This window comes from Spermophilus citellus, assembly GCF_964194105.1.
Source record: "Spermophilus citellus genome assembly, chromosome: 3".
NCBI classification, from domain to species: Eukaryota; Metazoa; Chordata; class Mammalia; order Rodentia; family Sciuridae; genus Spermophilus; species Spermophilus citellus.
The window spans coordinates 86,248,152-86,272,118 of NC_138184.1; the positions used below are offsets into that span (position 1 = coordinate 86,248,152).

At 55.0% G+C, this 23,967-nt stretch overlaps 1 protein-coding gene across 7 annotated transcripts in view; it reads right to left on the bottom strand.

The window, feature by feature from the left end:
* Positions 1-23,967, bottom strand: part of NOS1 (nitric oxide synthase 1) — a gene marked incomplete at its 3' end in the record, with an annotated part of 153,740 nt that overhangs the window by 36,701 nt on the left and 93,072 nt on the right. For all 7 annotated transcript variants that reach the window (XM_081285810.1, XM_081285811.1, XM_081285815.1 and 4 more), the window contains 8 exons: positions 20,379-20,505; positions 10,814-10,942; positions 9,616-9,761; positions 8,007-8,169; positions 7,289-7,380; positions 5,506-5,647; positions 3,174-3,313; positions 1,765-1,939 (listed from right to left, as the gene is read on the bottom strand). In XM_081285810.1, coding sequence (XP_081141936.1) covers positions 1,765-1,939; positions 3,174-3,313; positions 5,506-5,647; positions 7,289-7,380; positions 8,007-8,169; positions 9,616-9,761; positions 10,814-10,942; positions 20,379-20,505 — 1,114 coding nt within the window. The remainder of the gene's footprint in view (positions 1-1,764; positions 1,940-3,173; positions 3,314-5,505; positions 5,648-7,288; positions 7,381-8,006; positions 8,170-9,615; positions 9,762-10,813; positions 10,943-20,378; positions 20,506-23,967) is intronic.

The window sequence follows — 23,967 nt, forward strand, 5'->3', positions numbered from 1 at the left end:
TACACAACGGCAGCTGGAACTGAGGGCTGGGGCGGGTGACAGGCTCCTCTAGCTGCCCGTGAGGACTCCTTGCGAGGGACACGCACTCAGAGAGCGCCATGAGAACTTGGTGATGCACTCTCCTCCGAGGCCTTAGGTTCTGCTGGGGTCTGGAGCAGGGACACCTTTGCAGAGAGCAGACCATTAGCTGCTGCTTTGCACAGAGACATGTAAAACTCGAGCTGGTTTAGGAAAGAGCCAAGTGTCGTGTGGGCAGTCACGCGGCTCCTGCTATCTACAGCATTGTTTTTAGTACCAAAGATGGAACCCAGGGGCGCTTAACCACGGAGCCCCATCCCCAGCCCTTTTTAATATTTTCTTTAGAGACAGGGTCTCCCTGAGTTGCTTAGGGCCTCGCTAAGTTGCTGAGGCTGGCTTTGAACTCATGATCCTCCTGCCTCAGCCTCCCGAGCTGCTGGGATGACAGGAGTATGTGCCTGGCATTCTACAGCATTTTTTAAAAAATTAACCAATAACAGTTAGTTTCAGAGAAAAAAAAAAAGAAAAAAAAAACCTATGTGATTTAAAAAAATAAAAATCCCCCAATGCAACTTGAGCCATATCTATGGAAATCATCTGAAATATTTCCCCCTTTCCTGTCAGAAGGTGGTACAGATGGGTGCTATCCAGTAGAACCTTCTGAGGAAATTAAAAAATGTTACAAAATGCTGAAGCCTGGGGTCCACACCAGATCAATAACATCAGGGTTCCGGGGAGGAGGACTTGGGCATCAGAAAGCCCGCAGGGTAAACTCCAAGGTGCAGCAAGACCGCGGACCCCCTGGACCCATGGATTTAAACAACAGAAACCTAATGCTTGGTTCTGAGTTCTACTCATGACTCTGTACCTTATTTGCTGTGTGACATAGGCCCAGAACTTAACTTCTCTGTTCCCCCATATCTTCTTTTGAAACGAGGCCAACCGCTGAAGACTGAAGACTGTTGGTAGGGACATTGGCTGACAAAACATAGCCCCGGGACCCCTCAGGAGGATTCAGTGGGGGGAACAGAATCAGATCCTCTGTGGAGAAATGCTACCCTCCTTTGTTGCATGACCTTGAGATTGTCACTTAACCCCTCCGGAAGGCCTCATTTTCTCCACCTTAAGGGGATTATCATACCTTAAGGTTAAGGTGAGGGTTAAATGAGAATGTGCTACAAATGTCACAGCCGTCACCTTGAAGGAAAGAGACCAGTCACCTGAACACACAGGCCCCGCACACCGCAAGGCCACCTGCAGCCAGAGCCGCGGTTTCCGTCTACACAGATTCAAACAACCTTCTGAGGAAAATACTTGGGAAGAAGCTTGCACCTGTAGAGAACGTGTCCAAGACAGGTCTTCCCTGTCATGACTCATCCTCTGAACCCTTCGGTTTAGCACCGTATCAGAAGTCACCTCGAGATGATCTGAGCATGCCGGGAGTGTGTAGGTCACAGGCTCACACTGGGCCTTTTACATAAAGGACCTGGGCTTCGGTGGGGGTTCCTGGATGAATCCCAGACAGACACCGGGCGGAGGGGGTGTTGACTGCATACATAAGGTGCTTAAGCAGTGTTAGTGTGGGCTACGTGCTGTGTGTTGGCCGTTGCTACCATCCCTGGTAAAAACACACAGATGCTTCCAGAAGTTCACCCGGATTGTGGTTCTATTTGGACCCCTTCCAGGTTCTAGGCTCCAAACCTCTGCCTTAGGCGTCCTGCCCCAGGGTCCACCGAGGGACCTTACCTCCAGGATGTTGTAGCGGGAGTTGTCACAGTAGTCGCGGACACCGATCTCCGTGCCCATGTACCAGCCACTGAAGGGACAGGCGCTGAACTCCAGACCGCCAATCTCCAGAAGCATGTTGGACACAGCGGGGAGGCCGTACCACTTGAGGCCCAGGTCCTTGAACCAGTCAAACCTGCAGACGGCAAGACAGCCCAGGTGTGGGAACCACTGCCCTGGGCGGCCGTGGGTCTTCCAAACCGACACTAAGAGTGAGTCCAGGAGAAAGTGTGGAGAAATCACTCTGCTGCAATCCACGGGGCGCCTTTCTACCCACCCCAGGGCCTTTGCACAGGCGGCTGGCTCCTTCTTCCTGGGGGTCCTCTCTCTTCCATCTGTGCTCCCGCTCCTCCCTATGCTTAATTCTCAGCTAAAATGCTGCTCACTCCGGGGAAACCTTCTCTGATGTCCTATTGGGTCCGTGTGGCTTCACACTTCTGGGCATCATAAAATTCCTACTGCCGCATTTTACTGGAATTAAGTCACTTTATAGGGCCTAGAAGCATGAAGTAGTTGTGTTTGTAAGATCTTCTCCTCTTTGAGAAGGTAAAACCACCGAGGCAGGGACCAAGTCAGCCCCAAAGGCCAGCCGGGTGCCTGACTGGAGTGGGAACCATGTGGCCTGAGTCAGTGAGCGGATCCAGGAGGCTGGGGGTGCTCCCAGAGAGCAGGCGGCACCAGGAGCCTTGTGACCCGGGCCTCCTGTCGGGGGGCCAGGAGGAAGGGGACACAAATGAGGCACTCCTCTAGAGTGCAAAATCTAGGACCCCAACAGACTCAGCCATCGAGATCAAGGCTGTTGCTTATTCATGCAGTGTTTTAGATTAATGCAATGAAAAACATAATTTAGTGCTGCCCATCTATGTATATATTTTGAACAAAATATTGAAACTTTAAATAGATAGGCTCCCACCCCTCCCTGTGTGACACCCCTTGCTTGTGTCACCCTAATCTCAATTCTGAGCTGAATCCTGTTTTTATTTACAGTGTTGCTCTGTGGCTCTTTGTGGATTTAAAAAACAACAACAACAAAAATAAACTAAAAAAGAGTTAAGTTAGATCTTTGAAACACATGGCATTTACAGAGTTTTTTATCGACCTCCCTTGGTCCTCTCCCGGAGCCTAGTGCCTGGGGTGGAATTCTTCCCTCTCCAAGTGCAAATGTGGCTCCTCCCAGCTCCAGGTGCCATTTGAACTTGACCTTCCCTGGGTCCACTTCTGACCTTGGCTGCTCTCAGGATGGCCCCCGAGGGCACCCACATTGCCCAAGCCCCCTGGGAATCCCTGTTTGGGTTGCAGAGGGAGCCAGGGGGCGAAGGCTGGGCGGAGAGGAGCCCTGGGACCCCTACCCCCCATGCCAGCCCTCTTACTTGGGGTGCCTGATGGGCACTTCCAGCACCAGCTCAGGTGGGATCTGGAAAAGCTCGGGGTCATTGCCGTTGGCCTGCAGCAGGAGGGGCAGCACGTCAAAGCGACCCCGTGGGGGCTTCCAGCCCTGCTGGATGCAGATCTGCAAACAGAGCGCTTGGTCAGCTCGGGGCCCTGCACCCTCCAGCCCGGTGGGGGGTGGGGTGGGGTTTAGGGCTAAGCAGAGACCCCAACGGGAGTCCCCAGCAGGCACTGCCACTGGACAGAGGTCCCCCTGGCCTTGCCTCCTGGCCCCCAGGCACAGGGCAAGCCTCTGCTCCAACAGGGAGCTTTACATCTCCAGGGTCCTTGTGCCCCTGGGGGCTCCCAGAGGGGAAGGGAAACCTGGACAATCCTGACGTCTGTCCTGGGCTGGCTCTGTCATGTGTCTGTCACATGACCTTAGAGGCCTCAAGATGCAAAGAAGGTCTGCTCCCTGTGGTGAAGAATCACCGTCTAGGACACATTTTTTTAGGGCAGCTGCCCCATAGATATTTGATGTGAGCCACATGAGTGACTGACTCTAGCAGCTACATTAAAAAAGAGGTGAAAACCATTTTATTCACATATTTATTTAAGTGCAAGCACTTTCTGCAAATATTCTTCATGTATTAAAGTATCCATCTATTCAAAGTGATCCGTTTGACAGTAAAATGAAATTGCTAACTTTCGTCTAAATAATATCGAATAGAGGTACTATGTAACAATGAGACACCCTAAAGATCAACACTAACTGATCCATGATAAATGGTTAAAGTGAAGGTATTTAAATCGCTAGAATATTAATATTCATGTTGAAACGTTAATGTTAAAATTAAACATATATTTATCAATCCAGTAAGGTTACTAGTTTTTTATGAACACAGTAGCTTGCCGTACCTCCATCATTATCGTTTCAATCTGGAATCAATGCAAATATTTTGAACAAAATATTGAAACTTTAAATAGTCAGGCTCCCACCTGTTTGTGGTGTTTGTGGTGCTGGGGATTGCCACATCCCCAACCAACACTAGAGCGATCAGTGAGCTCTTTTCCACTGATTATTATTATCATTGTTGTTATTATTATTATTATTGTTATTATTTTTGTGGTACTGGACAGTGAGCTCAGGGGCACCCATCCACTGCACCACCTCCCCAGCCCATTTTGTTTTTTATTTAGAGACACGTCCTTGAAAAGTTGCTCAGGGCCTCGATGAGTGGCTGAGGCTGGCTTGGAACTCACGATCCCCCTGCCTGAGCCTCCGGAGCCCCTGGGATGACAGGTGTGCGCCAGGCACCCAGCCCCCTGTGTTTGGAATACTGAGTCTTGGAGATATGGCGGCACCTTCTCTATAGGCACATCTCGGTTTGCACTAGCCACAGACGCTCAGGGGCCACCCATGGCTTGCGGCTGCGCTTCTGGACAGCGTGGGGCTAGAGGGTTGCGAGGGAGGAGCCGAGAGGGGCGGGCGCTGGCTCCTGGCTCAGGAGGGGTGCGCTGGCTGGGATGGTTGGAAGGCTGAGCTGAGGAGGGGGCCGTTCTGCCGACTTGAGGCAAGGTCAAGGCCAAGTGCACCTTCCGCTCAGCCAAGTGGTGCCTGGCTGGGCCATGAGCACACAGGTGCAGCTCTGGTTGCCCTGGAGACAGCCCCCTTCTCAGGATAATCACATTTTAATAAGAAAGGCCACCTGCAGGCGAAGCCAGCACCCAGGGGTAGCAGCTGAGTCACCCTCGGGCCTGGCAGGGGCTGGAGCCAGGGGGCGCGGAGAGAAGCTCACCTGGGGAGGGCTGGGTGGTAAATACAGGGGGTGCCCGTCCACAGGCCCACCTGGAAGGAACCCTGGGTGGGGACCGGTGGTGGTGGCTCTCCTGGTGGCTTTTACAGGCTGGTGCCCAGCAGAGTCAAAATTGTGGTCTGACAGTGGCAGAAACGTGAGTGGTGCCTTGAGTTGGAGACACCACCCGACCCTGCCAAGGTGCCCGACGGGCTTCCTCTGCCAGAGTTTCTCCTCCTGGTGGGACGAGCTTTGCCCTACGGTCCCCGCCTTCCCCTGACCTATCTGGCCCCCTTGGATAACTGCTCGCTGTGCCCACCTGTGAAATGGGACCACAGTTTCCACCAGGGGGCTGGGGGTGAGGACGTGACACCAAGGTGACCCAAGGCCCAACCGTGGAAGAGCCGGAGGGCAGGGACGGAGGGCAGCGGCCAGTCTGAAGAAGGGCACCCTGTGTCCCAAAGGCTGCTCATCAAACCAGAAAAGAAAGCTCGGGGCCCTGAGCCCGGGTAGGTGGGTGGGGACGCCGCGCTCGCACCTCTGTGAACTCCACGTTGGCCGGGTCCCCCAGGGTGGAGCCGTCGGGCTGTTTGTAGCCGGCGTAGCGGATGAGCTGCGAGTTCCACACGCGGAAGTCGTGCTTGCCGTCTGTCCTCTGCGGGAAGATGGTGATGGCCGACCTGTGGGGCCAGGGGAGGACAGCCGGTGTCAGGGGGAGACATGTGCTCTGGGGACACACTTGAAACACTGCTGCCCAGACCAACAGGCTCAGGGTGGATCACATCTGTGCCAGGTCCCCAGGGTCAGTGGATTAACTGTTGGAAGGAGGGGACGTCACCTCTCCACTGGAGCCCCTGGTGTGCGGAGGGTGAAGGCCAGTGGAGGTGGGGGGCAGGAGGATGGGTTCAGAGCCAGGGGCTCTGGATCCCTGCCTCCAGGGTACAAGAGTCCTGACGTCAGCCAGTCCTCCGGGGGAGTTCTGCACACGCCGTCTCCAGGGAGCCGTGGGGCCCCCCGAGTCACGGCACATACTGATTCTAGGTTCTATTCTTCTCCTACCACCAGCCTTCCCTTTTTTGGGTACCGGGATTGACCTCAGGAGCACTTGGCCAACACCAAGCCACGTCCCCAGCCCTATTCTGTATTTTATTTAGAGACAGGGTCTCACTGAGGTGCTTAGGGCCTCCCTAAGTTGCTGAGGCTGGCGTTGAACTCGCGATCCTCCTGCCTCAGCCTCCTGAGCTGCTGGGATTAGTGTGCGCCACCAACCAGACCACCAGCCTTTCTTGAAACACCTGGGTGAACCCTCTCCACCTGCTCCTTCTGCTCTTCATTACCCTCCAATCCCCTTTCTGCACACCCCGGTCACGGAGGTCCTCTAACCCTGTCATCGGGGAGGCAGATTTGAGACCTACTCTGAGTCCCTTCTGCAAAACTCATCTCAGTGCAGAGCCCGCTGTGTGCTGGGATGAGCCCATGGTTACCCAAGGGTGAAGGGTGTCACAGAACGGGGCTTTGCTCCTTGGCACAGGGGAAGGACGGGAGAAGAAAAACGTAGACTTGAAGCAGGATGACTTTTCCACCCATGCCCCATGATATCCTCTGCCCCGAGCTCTTCCCTCTGCCTGGATTCCCCTGTTCCATCAAGAGATCTGATTCCTGGCCACGGGGACCCTGCCCTGGGTTCTCCTGTCAACACAGGGATCTCATGTGCCCCCCGCGGCTGGTGGATCTCCTCCTGCAGGTGTTCTGCAACAGCCACCCCTTTGCTGCTTTCTGAGCTCAACTTGAGGTCCTCCCCTTGATGCAAAAGAGGGCACCATTATTATACTGCAGGAGGGGGGCGGTCCCCTTCAGTATGAAAGTTGGGGTGCGCGGGAGGCCAGGTGAAAACCACACAGGGTCAGAGCGCTCTCCAGAATCTCTGAGCAAAACGTCTCTCAGGGCCACCGCAGAGAGGAGCCCAGGATGAGTCACTTCTCCCTCCTGCGCTGACGCATCCCTGAGCAGCAGACCCAGCGCATTGTGTGATGTACATACAGAGTCGTGTTTAGCGACACCAGAGTCGCAGAGCCGGTGTGAGGTGGGTGCTGTGTGCGGATCCCAGATCCAACATCCTTTCTCAGGCTCCTCCTGGGTGAGGGCTGAGTGGGACGTTTGTGGTTGCAGTTTTGCAAACCCCAGGGGATACTACTGCCCCAGGAGAGAAGGGACACGTGGTGTGGGCAAGGAAGGGCTGCACATCTGTCTCAGTGTGGCCGACTCCGCGCCGTGGGGACATGAGGCCCCCTCACCCCCCAGCAGGTCAGCAGGCCCCTCACCTGAGGTTGCCCTTGTTGGTGGCGTACTTGACGTGGTTGCAGATGTAGTTGAACATCCCGTGAGCCGTGGTGCAGTCGCGTGCATCAAACACCTGGGAGAGATGCCCGGTGGGACTGACGGCCGTCTCTCCCTTTCCCAGAGCCCACCCCCAGGGCCACCTCTCTGGAGTAGCAGGCACGTCATTCTGAGTCCCAGGCAACCTTTTATGTTTTCTTTCTTCTATGCTCATAAGCAACGTCAATCAGACTAGGAAAAGTCTCCAAAGTGCAAGCGAATGTGACGAAGGGGACAGTCAATACAGGGGGCGTTTTAATGAGATGGCTACGTTTTCTGTTAGGGACTAGGACTGAGGGATTAAAAAATATATATATAAACAAAAACCAAACTCCAAACCCCGACCTTGATAACGAATCTACTGCCCACGAGGAGCTCTTCCCTAGAATCCAATCGGGTCAGCGGGACAGAAACGGACCGTCAGGGGGGACACGGAGAAGGTCAGTAAGGGAGGTGGGTGGGAGGCTGAAGGGAGCGGTGGGGTCTGGGGTCAGCTGGGGCACCCAGGAGACATGGCTCTAGTCAGGATGCGGCCGTGACCTGGGAGTGTGCCCCCCTGACCACCAGGTGATAGGTGACTAGGGCCAACGGGGGCCTTTCCAAAGCTCCACCTGCTCTCTTTCTCTTGCCCCCTCCCCAAGGTGTCCCCACGGGGTCTCCCACCTGCAGCTTGGACCACTGGATCCTGCCAACGCAGCGGGCGGCGTTGCGCCAGGCGTGCTTGGCCCCGTAGATGAGCTCCGTGTCCCTGAGCTGGTAGGTGCTGGTGCTGTCGATCTCCCGGTTCACCTCCTCCAGCCGGTCCATGTGGGCCTTGGAGCCAAACCTGAGTTGGGAGAAGAGGAGCGTGAAGCGCCCCCTAAGGTCTCCCACCAGCCCGGGACTCTACTAGGAGGTGGGGGCACCTGTAGGAGGCGGGGCCAGGTGGGAGGAAGTGAGGTCATGGGGGGCGCCCTCCCTCCCTGTTTCCCTGGTGCCATGAAGTGAGGGGCCTCCTCCTCCTGCTCTCCAACCCCGATGAGCTGCCTGGCCACAGGCCCAACCGAACAGGGGCCGAGCGCCCGTGGACTCAAATGATCAGTACAAACAAACCTTTCCTTCCTTTTAAGTTGATTCTCTCAGGTGTTTTGTCACAGGGACGGAAAGCTAACCAACGTCATTACCCCCCCTCTTCTGAAGTAGAGGTGGGTGGGAGGGACGAGCTATGATAGGACACTGGGGGCCACAGGAAGTCCCCGGTCGACTGCTGCATGTGACAGAGCATAAAGCAGAGAGGGTACACTCAGGTGCCTATGAGGGCTCGGCGGGGGGTGTAGATGAAACCAGCTGGTGGGGACTACGTTGAGCCTTGTCCTTGGGGGTCACCCGGTACTGTGCCCCAGCCAACTGCTACCTGATAGGCTGCCGGGTCTTGCTCAACAGAAACTGGAAAGTCGTAGTCTTAAAGGGAGCTCTTCTAAGTTTCCACTATTGGGAATGCCTTCAATTTTAGACAGTTAAAAATCACTTTGGAAACTTTTAGGCTCCTAAGAAGGCAGCTCTACAGAACAGTGTAATGAGCACCCAGGTCCCCTGCTGAAACCCAGCGTCCGGCCCCGCTACACACGTGTTCTACCACTGAGGGACACCTTAGCCCCTGGGGTCCAGATTTTCAGGTGAGGGATGTTCAGTTGGTAAAGTCGATGCAAATGATTTTAAAATCTGAAAAACTCTGAGACCCAAAATGCGCCTGGTGCAGAACATTTCGGAGAAGCGATACGGAGCCTGGATTCCATGTCTGGACTGTGGAGGGAGCCAAGGCGATTTCTGGAAGGTTCTTCAATGGTAATCTTTCCTACTGTCCGTGGTGTTTGTGAGCTTACCCTTCTTTGCATGCTCACAAACCACAGCTGGGAGTTTTCCTCCAGGTGTGCAACTGCGCGAAATACTCCAGAGTCCAAGAAATCCTTTCACAGGTCAAATAAGAGCCCATCTGGGGGCCAGGTTTGGCCCGTGGGCTACCAGGTTTCCACCCCTGTGACTGGCGGGCTAAGGCCTCGAACTCGGGGTTTGGCTGGACTCTGCAAAGCTGCAGCTGACATCTTGTCCCCAGCCCTCACCACTGAGCCACTGAGCCTTTTAACATTTCCTTTAGAGACAGGGTCTCATCTCCCTGAGTTGCTGAGGGCCTCGCTAAGTTGCGGAGGCTGGCTTTGAGCTCGCGATCCTCCTGCCTCGGCCTCCGGAGTCACCGGGATGACAGGTGTGCACCCGGGTGCCCTCCCACACTTGCCTCTTAATGGACGAGTAGTACTGATCGATGAACTCCTTGGCGAGGGGGAAGAGCTGCTGCTTGGTGCGGACGTCTTCGGGCCTTCGCGTGTGCTGAGAGGGCAGCATGATGGAGCCCATGCAGATATGCTCCGTGCAGCCTGTCTCCTGGAAGGGAGAGAGAGATTGGGCTATGGCCTGGTTTCCCCCGAGATCGGTGGGTGCTGGGCTGGGGGCCAGGATCTGGTACTCAGGGCAGAGCTAACCTGGCCCTGGACGCCAACAACCAGCTTCCTGTCATTGTTGGATATGGTCCTCAGTCAACGTAAGGGACAGCGAGTCACAATTTAAGGTTCTGGAAGGTCAGTTAGGGGATCAGGAGTGTTTTGACTACGAATCTGAATCACTGTAACTAGACCCCAGGATACTTTCTCATTCTAACAGAGGGGACAGTAGCTCATTTGAACACGTCTCTGGTAGATTAATTGCAAAAATGACCCCAATTCTTTCCTCCCAGCTTTCTCTTTGGAGTGTGGTTTGATAGTGGCTCCCCATCAAGAGGGGGCTGTATGTCCTCATCTCTTGGATCTAGGCTACTTTTGGCCCTGCACCATGCCCAAGCCCAGTCCTCAACAGATCTTGCATGTTTCTGCCTCCACCATGCAAGCAAGTCCAGGCTGCTTGCTGGAAAAGGAGAGACCATGCACAACAGAGTCACCTCAGCAGGGCCATCCTAGATCAGCCTGCTCTGAGCTGTCCCCTCAGGTGGCTGCGGGCACATGATACAACCTCACTAAGATCCAGGGTGTCCGGTTCCGATTGGCTGGACCACCCAGCTAATCCAGAGATTTTTCAAAAGTAATAAACAGTAGTTGTTTTCAGTCGCCACTGAATTTTTGGGCCAGTTTGTTACGCAGCAGTGACTAACAGATACATTTCTCCAAAAGGCCCTTTTCTAACCCAAACTTAAAGGAATATGTTGGTGTGTTGACACTATTAAAAAATTGGATCTAGAAGTCTAGAGGACACAGTGTGGAATCAGGGCAGGGTTTGTTCGGTACTTCATCGGTGGTCAGACTGACCACGCCCCTTCACTTCTCTCGGGAACAAAGTGCTCAGATAAAAAGCATTTAGAGAAGTGAGTGGGTATCCATCAGCTGTCCTCAAGCAGGGACAAATAGCCCATCCAGGGGATGCTGGACAGTGTCTGGGGAACTCACCAGGGTGCTCTTCAGGTGGAGGGTGTCGGTGAGAACCACGTCCGTCTCCCAGTTCTTGACCTTGAGGAAGCGAGGGCACTTGGAGGGGCTGCCATTCTTTGTGGGGGACTGTCTCCCCGAGGCAGGGGGCTAGAGGAGAGAACGGAGGTGGCACATCAGGCAGGGTCTTGAGGGAACTGAAGAACGGTCTCCACTGGGCTGGGAGGTGTTGGTCTTTCTAGAATCTTCCCTGAGCCACCAACTGTCTGCGCCTGACCAAAGGATCTGACCCTCCCTGAGTGATAGGTACCTGGGCACAAGCAGGCACCCCAGAAAAGAGCCTTTTGGCTTCTGTTCTGGGGAGAAGGGTCAGGTCAGGAACTCAAAGGTGTTTTCTGAAGTCTAGTACAGGGTCTGGCATACTGAGTAGGAACTCAGGAAATGTTTGTTGAGTGAATAAATGACCTAAAGGAAATGATCAGTATCTCTGAATGATAACAGCCCTCAGAGCTGAAGAGGCCACTGGAGTGACACATTCCTCTGTATGAATTTCCGGGCCTTTCCTGCTGTGGCTCAAATTCACCCTTTCTGGCAAGTACTGAGAAAACAGAAAGGTTGAGATCAGAAAGCTTTGCAACACAGACTACTTTCTCCAAACTCCAGGTTTCTTTTCTTTTAATTTTTAGTTGTAGATGGATGCAGTACTTTTATTTTACTTAGTTATTTTTATGTAGTGCTGAGGATCGAACCCAGAGCCTCCCAGGTGCTAGGCAAGCTCTCTACCACTGAGCTATAGCTCAGCCCCCAAATTTCAGGTTTCTGTCTCTTGAAAATGCCAGGCTTGTTCCTGCCTCAGGGCCTTTACACGTACTGTTTCCCTTTTTCCCAAACACCTTTGGTCCACCATTTGCTTTCACCTCTGGAAGCAAACAGACCAGTAGGTGGGTGGGGGTGATAAGTCCCAGGCTGACCAATGCCCTGTCCACTTGAGACCTCACTGGCAAGGACTCCCTCTCTCCTACATGTTCCTGGGTAGCTGTCATACCTGCTTGGGCAGAGGTACGCCCGTGTGTCAGACAAGCATCCGTCACTCAGCAATTGTAAGAGAGACGCAGCAGACACACCCCAGTGGGAAGGCCACGCCAGGGAGGGGAGAAGGTGAGCAGATGTTGAAGGCGGCTCATGCCAAGAGTAGGCCTCAGTGACCCAGAGGCAGGGCCTTTGTGTATTCTAGTATTTGCATATGGAGCCGTGGGAAGAAATTAAGCCAGGATGAGCTCAGGGAGGTAAGGTCTTCACCATGGCATTAGTGACTTTATAAGAGAGAGCTGAGCCAGCAGGTGTGACCAGATGCTGAGCAGATCTGCCACCACACTCTGGGACTTCCGGCCACCAGAATCGCGAGCCAAACAAACCTCTCTTGTTTATAATGTAGCCCGCCTCTGCCACTCAGTCATAGCAACAGAAAATGGACGAAGACTAAACTGTACTTCAGCCACAGTGGGCAGCACGGGGTGGGTCGTTTGTTCTCTTTGTCCCCTCCTCGTACTTTCTTCCCTGCTGGACCCTAAGTCATTTTGCTTGTGTCTCCAAATGAAGCCACAGACGAACATTCTCATCTCTCCCAGCGGCCCCGCACTGAAGGCGTCCCACCAGAGCAGGCCTTTAGAGCAAGGTGATCCTTGGAGTGAGTTGACATCTTTGCATCTTTGAGGGGTGCAGGGTGCTACTTGTCCGTATGGAAGGTCTTCCTGCCATCTTCTCCACATCAGGGTTTCACTCAGCTGGTTAAGAAATGGCCCGGGCCACCCACATGCACGTCCTGGAGGCTGAGAAGCACCTGGTCACCCAGAGACGGGGTGACAGACTGGGTGCTGAGGTCAGGGTTGGGCCTGTGTCAGGAGGGTGGAGGGCAGATGGCTGGGGGCGGTGTGTGTGGGGTGGCCAGGGGGCGGGGGAGAGAGAGCAGGCCCTAATCAAGGAGGCCATCTGTTGAGGCTCCAGATGTGCGAGGAGCAGCCGTGAAGAGCCGTGGAATTGGCAGCCCGGACGCGCCTGCCCCGTCCCATCCACTCATCCTCGTTGCATTGCACACATGAGTCCAGGCCTTAGGAGCCCTCTGGCACGGCCGCTGTAGCCACTTTGATGTTTTAATGAGCCAGCAGTGATACTGGATGACTCAGGAGGGGACAAGTGGGGACATTAATACAGCCATTAGGGGCCCTGCATGCAGGATGCAGATGACTTCTCTGAGTGCAGCTCGTCCATCGGGGAGCAGCCTGGGGCTGGACCGGGCCTGAGGCCTGTTTCTGCACAGCCCACGAGCCAAGGATGGTCTCTCTCCTCTGAATATAAGAGGAGTCATGTCGCTGGATATGAGAATCCCGTCTTGGGATCCGTGAGAGCTACTCGAGTTCCAATTTCAGGGTCCCCCGGAGTTTTGTGGGGACACTGCCCCATCCACGCATTCCCACGTCGATGGCTTTTCTTGAACTACAGGTGGGGACCAAGATCGGATGTCCACAAAGACACAAGGATTAAAAAAAAATGTCCCTTCTAGCAAAGGTCTGTCGACCAGCGGCGTGGAGAGCCCAGCGGCAGTGGCTGACCGCAGAGTGCTCATGTGCCACAGGGTCGGAGGTCTTTCCTGAACCTTCTTTAGAACAGCACCCCGGTCCGGATATTGTCCCCTTACCACCTTCGAATGCTGTAAACAGCTCCCTAGCACTCACCCCACCTGCGATCGCGAGGGCACGGTGGGGGCCACGGACCTCTAGTCTCTACCTACGAACCTTCTTGTTGGGGATTTGCATGGATCAGATTGACAGTGACATAAGGTGTCCCCCTGGTGATGATGCAGGAAATGTTCACAGACAAACATGAATGCAGTAGCACTGGCCACCCACGCCCTTCCACCATGATGGTCTGCCTCCCCTTAGACCAGAGCAATGGGCTCAGCCGGCCACGGACTGAACCTCTGAAGCCGTGAGCCCAAACACGCTTCTCCTCCTCGAGGTCCTGGTCAGGTATTTTGGTGACATGATGGCTGGCTAACTCAGGGGATGGAGTCCAGGTCCCCCACGGGATGGCCATATCACAGGTGCTCAAGAGCCTCCTATTAAACGGCACAGTAGTTGGCACAGAGCTGCTCCATGCTCTGCGGACTTTGAAGGCTCTCTAGATCCCCCGCGGTAACTAGCACAGTCTGAACTGCGTAGGGAAAAATGACCAGATGAAAGCGTCTGTGTGTCCAACGGTGCAGTCTCTCCCCTCTGATATCTCCCCCCGCTGTTGGTTGGCTCCGTGAGTTCGGAAGCTGCAGGAGACTGAATCGCATCCCCCTCTGCCCCCAAGTCATGTGCAAAGGCCCTGTGTAGCAGGGTGGCCGTGTTGGTGAGAGAGCTTTGGGGACCAATGAAGGTTAAATGAGGCCATACAGGATTGGTGGCCTTATAAGAAGGGGACAGGAGCTCTGTCTCTCTCTCTGCCATATGAGAGGAGAAGCAGGCCATCTGCAAGCCAGGGCAGAGGGCCCTCACCAGCACTGGGTGCCCCGATCCCAGACTTCCAGGCTCCAGGACCTGTAGACAGCACATTCCCGTGGTCTGAGCCTCTGGCCTGCGGTCCTCCGTGGCCTCTGCCTGAGCGCTCATACAAAGTCTGCATGGCTTTTGAAATTGTAGAGATCCTTCATGCTCGGCCCAGGGCTGTGGGCTGGACTGAGTGGAGGACAAAGGAGCCCGAGGCTGCCTAACTGAGCTAGTGACCGCCCGGAAGCCAGTGTCAGGAACACAGGTGCTCCACAACCAGCCACGGGGACATGACCGACCAGTGGAAACGAGCGTATGAACAGAGACTGCATCCAGCCAGCCCAGCTCAGCAACACAGCACCCTGCAGAGGTGGGTTGCTGGCCTCGGGACCAAGTGGATTATGGGAGCAGAGTCTTGATGTCATTGCTCAGCCTGGGGATAGATGCATCCGAACCCAGGAAACGATGCGAATTTGAAACCCAAAGTCTGATTTCTATCAACTGCTCTCACACCATGGCGGAGTCGAAAACTGCGACAAGGAGCCATTGTTAAGTCAGACGCCAGGCGTCCACGGCTGTGGGGGCCACAGGAAACAGAGAGGTCCCTAGAGAAGCTGCAGCAACAGTGTGGAGAGGCCACCAGGGTGGGGAACGGCCGCAGGGCCGAGGGGACCAGAGGGCGACAGGAAGTGGACGCTCAACCCAGATCCAGGAAGAGCCAGGGACAGGCCCAGGGCCTGTCCTGCCCAAGTGGAGATCACTGGCACAACTCTCCTGGGGACACCAGGTCTGAGAGCCACTGACCGCAAGGGGAGGAGACATCTGTGAGACTCAGACCGTCCTAGGAGCTGTGTCCCTCCAAATCCATACACTGATCTCCTGAACCCCAATAATTCCAAATGTGACCTTATTTGCGGATAAGATCCTTTTTTTTCCCCTGGGGACGGAACCCAGGGCTTACACATGCTAGATAAGTGCTCCGCCAGGCAGCCCCATTCCCAGTCCTTTAAATTTTGAGACAGGGTCTTGCTTATTGCTGACGCTGGTCTTGCCTATAGCCTCCCAAGTTGCTGGGGTGACAGGCATGCGCCCCCCCTACTCTCCCCGCGCGCCTGGCTGGAGGGAGGGTCTGGATGGAGGTCCTCATTTAAAGTGAGGTTGTTAAGATGGTCTTTGATCCCCAAATAACCAGCGTCCTTAGAATAAGAGAGAAATTGGAGATGGACACCCAGGCGCAGGGAGACTGTCAGGTGGTGTGCGAGGCCCCGAGAGAGGCCTGGAATGAGCCCGCTCACGGCCCTCAGGAGGACCAGCCCACCCGGCCTTGGCTTTGGAGTCCTGGCCTCCCCAGCTGTGAGGCGGTCCGCTGCCCGGCTGGCGGTAACTGCCCGGGCAGCCCTGGCACACACACAGGGGCGCCAAGGCCTAAGCTGTTCAAGGCTGGCGCCTCCCGAGTCTCACACCGTTGGCACTGGCCACGGTCCTCCATCACAGGCCACGGCAACCTGCCCTGCTTGGCTTGTCCCCAAATGAGGGGAGCATGCTGGGGCTGAGCTGGGCAGCAGGCCACCCACACCAGGGGCCAGAAGCCACACACGGTGCCCTTTGCTGCGGCTCCGGGCAGCACTATGCCCACCTGTGGGTGCAGTTCTCCAGGGCAGCAAGCTAACCTGGCGCCAAGCGGTGGCAGCTCAGGGCCCAGGCCCACAGACCCGTGGAGCAGCAGGTCCCCACCGGTCCATGCAATGAAAACCTGCCACTTAGAGATCCTAACTTACTGGGACCTGTGATGTGCTCAAGGTGTTGTGTCCAAAGTGATTCATTATTTACTTGGTAGAAGTGAGCGATGATTTATTCTGACCCCCCCACCCTCAATTCATGTCCATGTGCTTCAGTGCGTGGGGAATCGGGGTGCTCGGGAATTAGACCTGGCATGCTTCGGGAGTGGAGGGGGTGCAATGATGTTCTAGGGTAAGGGGGTCTTTTTTGTGTGTGGGGGTACCAGGGGTTGAACTCAGGGGCCCTGGACTCCTGAGCCACATCCCCAGCCCTTTTTAATATTTTATTTAGAGACAGAGTCTTCCTGAGTTGCTTAGGGCCTTGCTAAGTTGCTGAGGATGGCTTTGAACTCACTCGCGATCCTCCTGCCTCAGCCTCCTGAGCCGCGGGATGACAGGCGTGCGCTACCGTGCCTGGCTGAAGGGTACTTTAAACTGGATTGTTGATGTTTTCTCCAAATCAAGCAAGACCCCAGCTGTCAGAAGTGACCAGACTCTAAGCTTAATCCCATCACCAGACCAGAATGTAAAAGCGCACTAGAAATCCATTTTAAAAATGAATCCTGCAATGGTCTTGCAGCGTCTCCCCATGGTATCCCGTCGATCTGTGTGTCCTGTTAAATGTAAACCTTGGAAATGGGCACAGTCAGTTTTAGATTTAAGATCCTGGGACCCTCAGCAAAGGTCTCCCTTGACCTCTCTGAGTCTCTGGACGGGGTTTTGGCAGTGGACATCGATCTGCAAAAAAAGGAAGAAAGACCTCTCTGGCCCCGTCAGCCTTTATGGGCAGACACTTTGATTCCGGGGCACGGCAGCCGGACAGCATGCGGAGGAGTAGCCCTGATTTCCCAGCCAGAACGTCCTTGTCCCACCCAGATAACGGTTGGGACAGGCTGCATTGAATCGACTCGACACTCAGCTGTTAAAACAAACAGTTATAAAATACATGGAAACACCAGCAGGGCCACACCCGCTCGGCTCCGACCCCCAGGTGGCAGGACCTGTTGTGGGGCTCTTGATTGAGTGACGTGGGAGCCCAGCTCTGGCAGTGAGCTGGATGAGACACGGGGCAGCAGGCCTGAGCCAGGCGGGGGGCGAGATGAATGGCACTTTAGCTTGGGGTCTGGGGACCCTCCATAGGGAGGAATCCAAACGCAGGAGGTTAGAGAGAGGCCTGGGGAAAGGGGTACCCCACAGGCACCCTGAGAGGTCGCCCGCATGGTACCTGTGGGGTCTGCTAAAGCCAGCAGGTGGGCCCTGAGGGTGACGTCGGTGCCGGGCCTGCTACATGTGGCTACGTCTGCAGCTTGTCTTAGGGGCAGAAGGTTCCAGAAGTCAAGGCAGATACTTAATGAAAAGATGATGGCTAGGGCAGGACCACATTCCTTGCCCTGCGTGGTGGCCCCCGCCTGTCATCCCAGCGGCTCAGGAGGCTGAGGCAGGAGGATCGTGAGTTCAAAGCCAGCCTCAGCAATGGTGAGGCCCTAAGCAACTCAGTGAGACCCTGTCTCTAAATAAAATGCAAAATAGGGCTGAGAATGTGGCTCAGGGGTCCAGTGCCCCTGAGTTCTATATCTGGAACCCCTGCCCCCCCCCCCAAATTTTCTTTCCTTTCCAGCTACCTTTAGTGAATGCCTCCTGGATGCTCAGCCCCGGGCTGGGCCTCTGCACGTCCACTGGCTCATTGAATCATCAGTCGCCCATTTTTTAGATGAGGAAACAGGTCTGAGAGGCAAAGGGGCTCCGTCACCCGCCACGGAGCTGGGCTGGGAATCCAGGCTGCCAAAGCTCCTGCCTGTCCCCGGCTACCTTGCTGACCTTCTGCCTGGACATCCCGGAGCTCGGCCCTGGGAGGCCTGCAGCACTGACTCGGATGATGGACAAGGACGGTGACATAACCTTGAGGGGAGTGTGTCACAGATTTGTCACAAAACCGTGGTCCCTTTCTGCTTGGGTGTCCCCAGGGTGTCCTGTGCACAACAGGAACGTGCCTCTTGTCTTCTCTGCCTCACAAGAGCAGCAGAATAACTAGCAAAACGAGAACAAGAATGACAACCGGGAAGTCCTGAGCCTGGGGTTGAGCCTGTGGAGTGGCCTGGGATCCATGGCCTGGGGTCAAATCCTGCTGCAGCCCTGGGAGCCCTGGGCTGTATCAGCCAGGGATATGCCTCTTCCCATAATGCATTTCTCCTCTCTCTCGTGGGCGAACTCCCACTCGATCCTCAAAACCCAGGCCTAACGCACTCCTTGGGGTCTCATCCTTGCTGGTACCTGCTAAGGTATTTAAGTCACTGGAGCATTTTGTGTCCCTCTCTCTTTTAAGACCCATTGCCACCGTATATGCCTCTGTCATCCTACACGTGCCTGGGAGGGTCTCAAAGGCAGCGGACTCTGCCTGCATCTTTCCTTCCATGCCTGGCTGTGCGTACCAAGGCTTGGGGATGAATATTAAGCAAAGAGACATGACACCTGGATAAACATGGACAGCTCAGCTTTCTGAGATTGGTTTTTTAAAAAAGAGGTGTCTCTGTGTCTGATTCTCCTTGACTTTAGACAATCAGGAGCTTCACAGATGATGGGAATCTCTTCTGGGTCAAAGGGTTGGACTTCACTCTTTTTTTTTTTCTTTTAGAGAACTAATAGTCTTCAGAGTCAGAAAGTTCCTTCTCCTGTCTAACCTGCGTCTGCCTTGCTTTACTGGCACGCTGTTCTTTTCTGCCTGGTCCTGGGGGAACATGCAGCTGCTGAACTGCCGCTTGCCCCTTCCTGACTGAGAGAAGCAGGTAGTGGCCGGGTCCCCCCTTGGTGTTATGAACAATGCTCAGCCTCTGTGGAGGCTTTAAAATCAATCGATCAATTTTTAAAAAGCAGAAACCATTGGAACTGGGAGGAAGGAAGCTGATTCTAGGAGCTTCGAGCAGGTAGTGTAGAGGCTCAGTACGGAGGCTGTCCTTCAGGACAGAAGACGAGAACCGTGGTTTTCATTAATTTGCTCGTCTGGGGGGACAGTTCTGGAGCTGGTGGCTGTGGGGGGGTCCACCAGGACATGCCCAGGTATCGTCGCAGAGCCAACCGGCGGGATCACGGTCTGGCCCACAGCAGAATCCCTGAAGTCCCGTTTTTCCTGTCCAGCCGTCAGCAGCCAGGGAAGGCCACTCCTCCAGGATGCGCACCAGAGCTCTGCAGAGAGGCCGGGGCTCTGATGAGCTGGTGGGGAGGGGCCACCTCGAGATCAAGTGCAGAGACAGAGACCCAGGCCCCAGGCTGAGAGACCTGGGCCACCCCTGCAGACATCCCTTGGTCCGTCCACCTCTACAGAGGTGCAGAGGGAGGCGGGAAGCTCACAGGCCCTCCTGGGCTGCTGGGGCCTGGCCTGGCTCTTCCGGGGCGAAAGAGGGAAAGGCGCTTCTGATCTGCAGCCAAACCGAGCCACTCTTGGAAAGGGGCACTGACTCAGCTGTCAACACCTCTCAGCCGACTGGCAAAGGCCAGGATGTTTGATGGCAGATGGAGCTGGCGAGGCTGTGGGAAAACAGTCAGGCTCCCGCGTCGCTGGGGGGTGGCGGCGATATCTAGAGCGAATCTTCTGGCAGCTTCCGCTCATAGACCATAAATGCTCATGACCTCTGACTCAACAATTTCACGAACAGGAATTTATTCTATGGATAAACCCACTGGTGTGCCACATGAGGTATCGGCACAATGTTCTATCTGACGGTACTGTCACAAGACTGTCAATGAGCCAAGTATCCGCCACGAAGGACTTCCTTTTGGAATAGTATGCAGTCATCAAAAAGAACACAGGACTTGATTACTTGGGATTTATCCCCTAGACATGTGGATAAGTAAGAATGCAAGGGGCAACATAATAGATGTCATGGGCTCTTATACAAAATTATGAAAAGAGTAGGTGTGTGCACATTTGTCTAAGCATAAGATGTTGCTAAAGAACACAGAAAAATTAGAAGTGTTGCTGGCATCTGGGGAGGGGAGCTGGGTGTAGGTGAAGGGAGAGAAAGTATCACGATGCATCTTTGATCTCTTTTAAATGTGGAATCACACAAATGCCTTTCCCGGTAGAAACAGAATTAACATCGGAAAAATGGCAAGCTCACGATCAAATACAACAAACCCCAGATCTGCATCCCCGGCTGAGCCCCCTGGCCCGGCCTCCGGCTCTGCAGCCAGGGCCGCTGGCCCCCTTCTCAACAGGGGCTACATCCCCTCCCTCTGCTTCCTACTGGGAGAGGCCGGGGCAGGGCCAGCGGCCCCACTTACCTGCTCCCTCTCGGAGTAGGGGTTGTTGAGGACCACGGGCGCGCCGCCCTGACCCCACAGGTCATTGAAGACGCGGTCATTCTCCCCGCCGAGGGGCAGAGCTCGGTGTGACTTGCCATCCAGGTCCCTGAAAGGCAAGGTGGACACATCAGGCTCCCAGCCTTGGTCTGAAGGTCCTGAGTCTGTAGGGGACCCGGGGACTCAGTCACACGCCCCCTGGGAACGCTGGACGTCCCGCCTGCTGCTCAGCCAGGGTTACCCCCACACGGGGGGCAGCCCCTGTCAGGCAGCAAGTGGGCTTGTCCAAGCTGACCCCTGTGCCTGGTGTCCACCCAGCTTGGGGACACTGTTTCAGGATGGCCATGACATGGTGCCTCACGTCCCTCTCCTGCGCAGTTCACCTGGGGGCCCAGGGGTCCGTCTCCTGTGGGAGCTCCGTGTGTCACGACCCCTGGACAACTTCACACTGGGTACCCAGTGGGGGGGAGGAGGGGGCAGGAGGGACACAAGACTAGTGGGCGTGGCCACAGGCCCTTCCCCGCCCAGCCCAGGATCTGGGCTTCCTAGGAACACACCAGCTCAGGACACCAGGATGATTGAGAATAAAGGAAACAGAGCAGAGGTGACATCACGGTTCATGTGAGAGCCACGTTCCCCAAGCACTTACTATGTGCACCGGGCGCTGGGCGTGGGCTTCACCCAGCTCACCCCGCAACGAGCCTATGGGAGGGACGGGCAGCGGGTGCAGTTTTATAGATAGCGTGGGTGACGGGGGAAGCCAACGGCTCAGGGTCACAGTCAGTCACGAGCAAAGCCCAACACTCTAGCCTGTCCTGCGTGTCCACCTGAAGTAGTGGCTCTCACTGTCACCATCAGGGACCATCAGCATTACCATCAGCATCACCACCACCATCACCACCACTGTCACCATCACCACCACCACCACCACCATCACCACCATCACCACCATCACCATCACCACCACCATCACCACCATCACCATCACCACCACCATCACCACCACCACCACCACCACCACCATCACCACCACCACCACCACCACCACAACCACCATCACCACCATCACCACCATCACCATCACCATCACCACCATCACCACCATCACCATCACCATCACCACCATCACCATCACCACCACCATCACCACCACCACCACCACCACCACCATCACCACCACCATCACCACCATCACCATCACCACCATCACCACCATCACCACCATCACCATCACCACCATCACCACCATCACCATCACCACCATCACCATCACCACCACCATCACCACCACCACCACCACCACCACCATCACCACCACCACCACCATCACCACCATCACCATCACCACCACCACCACCACCACCACCATCACCATCACCACCATCACCACCATCACCATCACCATCACCACCATCACCATCACCACCACCATCACCACCATCACCACCACCACCACCATCACCACCACCACCACCACCACCACCATCACCACCACCACCACCATCACCACCATCACCATCACCACCATCACCACCATCACCACCACCACCATCACCATCACCATCACCACCACTGTCACCATCACCACCACCACCATCACCACCACCACCACCATCACCATCACCACCACCATCACCACCACCACCACCATCACCATCACCATCATCACCATCACCACCACCACCAACACCAAAACCACCTTAAAATGGTCACTCTCAACTTCAATACATCTTCATGATCCCCTCCCTCCCCACCATCATTATCATCTTTCTCCTCCTCTTCACTATGACCGTCTTCAGCATCACCATAACCACCATCATCACCATCACCATCACCATCACCACCTCCACCACCATCACCATCACCACCATCACCACCATCACCATCACCACCATCACCATCATCATCACCATCACCATCACCACCATCACCACCATCACCACCATCACCATCATCATCACCATCACCATCACCACCATCACCACCATCACCATCATCACCACCTCCACCATCATCACCATCACCATCACCATCATCACCACCTCCACCACCATCACCATCACCACCATCACCACCATCACCATCACCACCATCATCACCATCACCATCACCATCATCACCATCACCATCTCCACCATCACCACCTCCACCACCATCACCACCATCACCACCAGCACATACGAGGAAACCGAGGTTCAGAGAAGCGCAGCTGCTCGCTTACGTCACGCAGCCAGTGATGGTGATGCAAACTCAGGCTGGTTCCCCAGCCAGAGCCTGACTCCTTCACTGCTCAGCTTCCTCCATCCTGCCCTTGATCTCTAATGGACCCTCCCAGCCGCGTCCACGGGCTGCCACCCAGTTAGATGGAGTGAGGACTGGGCGTAGACATCCAGGCCTCCCACTGCCCATCTGGCCTCAGCCCTTCCGCCCCGAGGCCGCCCTGGCTCCCCCAGCCCGTCTCTGGGATCTTCCAGTTTTGTTCTCTGACATCGGTTCCCCGACGTCGGGCAAGGCAGCGTTCTCCATGCCCCACGACATTGGGAAGAACCGGGAGCTGGTGGGTCTGAGTGCCCGGCCCTGGGTGACCCTCCTGCTGCTGAGTTGAGGTCAGCCAGACCCCTCTTTGCTGGGCTCCTCGTCGTCCCCTGCCGCAGCCCCGCTGGCTGGGCAAACTAACCAGGGGGTGACGAGCAACTTGTGTACATTGATCCTGGGCTTCCATCAACACATGCCCTAACTATTCTTGGTTCCACTGGGGTGCCTTTTTCCCTTAGTAATTTACTTTTCACCCCTTCCATATTTTCGTCACAAAGACAATACAACACACAAAGACAAAACAAGACACAAACATACTGTATCAATCCTCTCCATTTTCTCAAAATGGCCATTTTTCCTCTCGCCCAATCTGCCTAGGGACGAGCAGATTTGCTCCCATCCTATCTATGGACGGGCAGCTTTTTTTCCGTCACTTACCCCCGAGTGTCCTAGAGCTCCCCGTACGGGCCACCATATGCCTAGAGGTCAGTTTTCTGATGACGGGTAAGAACCATATGTTGAATTGGACAAACCTAACAGGCACGGTCCCTAGCCACATTGCTTGTTGCTTAATTAAACAGAAGGGGGGAGATGCTAAGAGCCACAGCCAAGTAATATGATGCATGGCATTTTTGGTTGAAAGGTGACGCCAGCTAGCCATTGAGATGATATGATTATGTTAAGATTTACATTCATATGGATTTTGGACTTCTGCTGTCCACCGTAGGGGACTCCTGGAGAGTTCCCATTGGTTGGGGAAGTGCAGTAGGAGGAAATTCCGGAGGAGGAACCCTCTCTGGGGATCGGGGAAAATGCCGTGTGCGCCGGTCGGCAATTTTTTCCCCAGGAGCGTGTGGGACATTGGCGGCAGTTTCAAAAATAAAGTTTGTTCCTGCTTAAGTGGCTCGTGATTTTGTGCCCAGCCAGACTGCGGCAGTTCCCGGGTCCCCGTCAAAGCCACTCCTGCTCTTCTGTGGGAGAGGTTTGCATTTATCAGAGGGAACATTTTGTCTTCCCCTCTTTAAAATGCCACCAA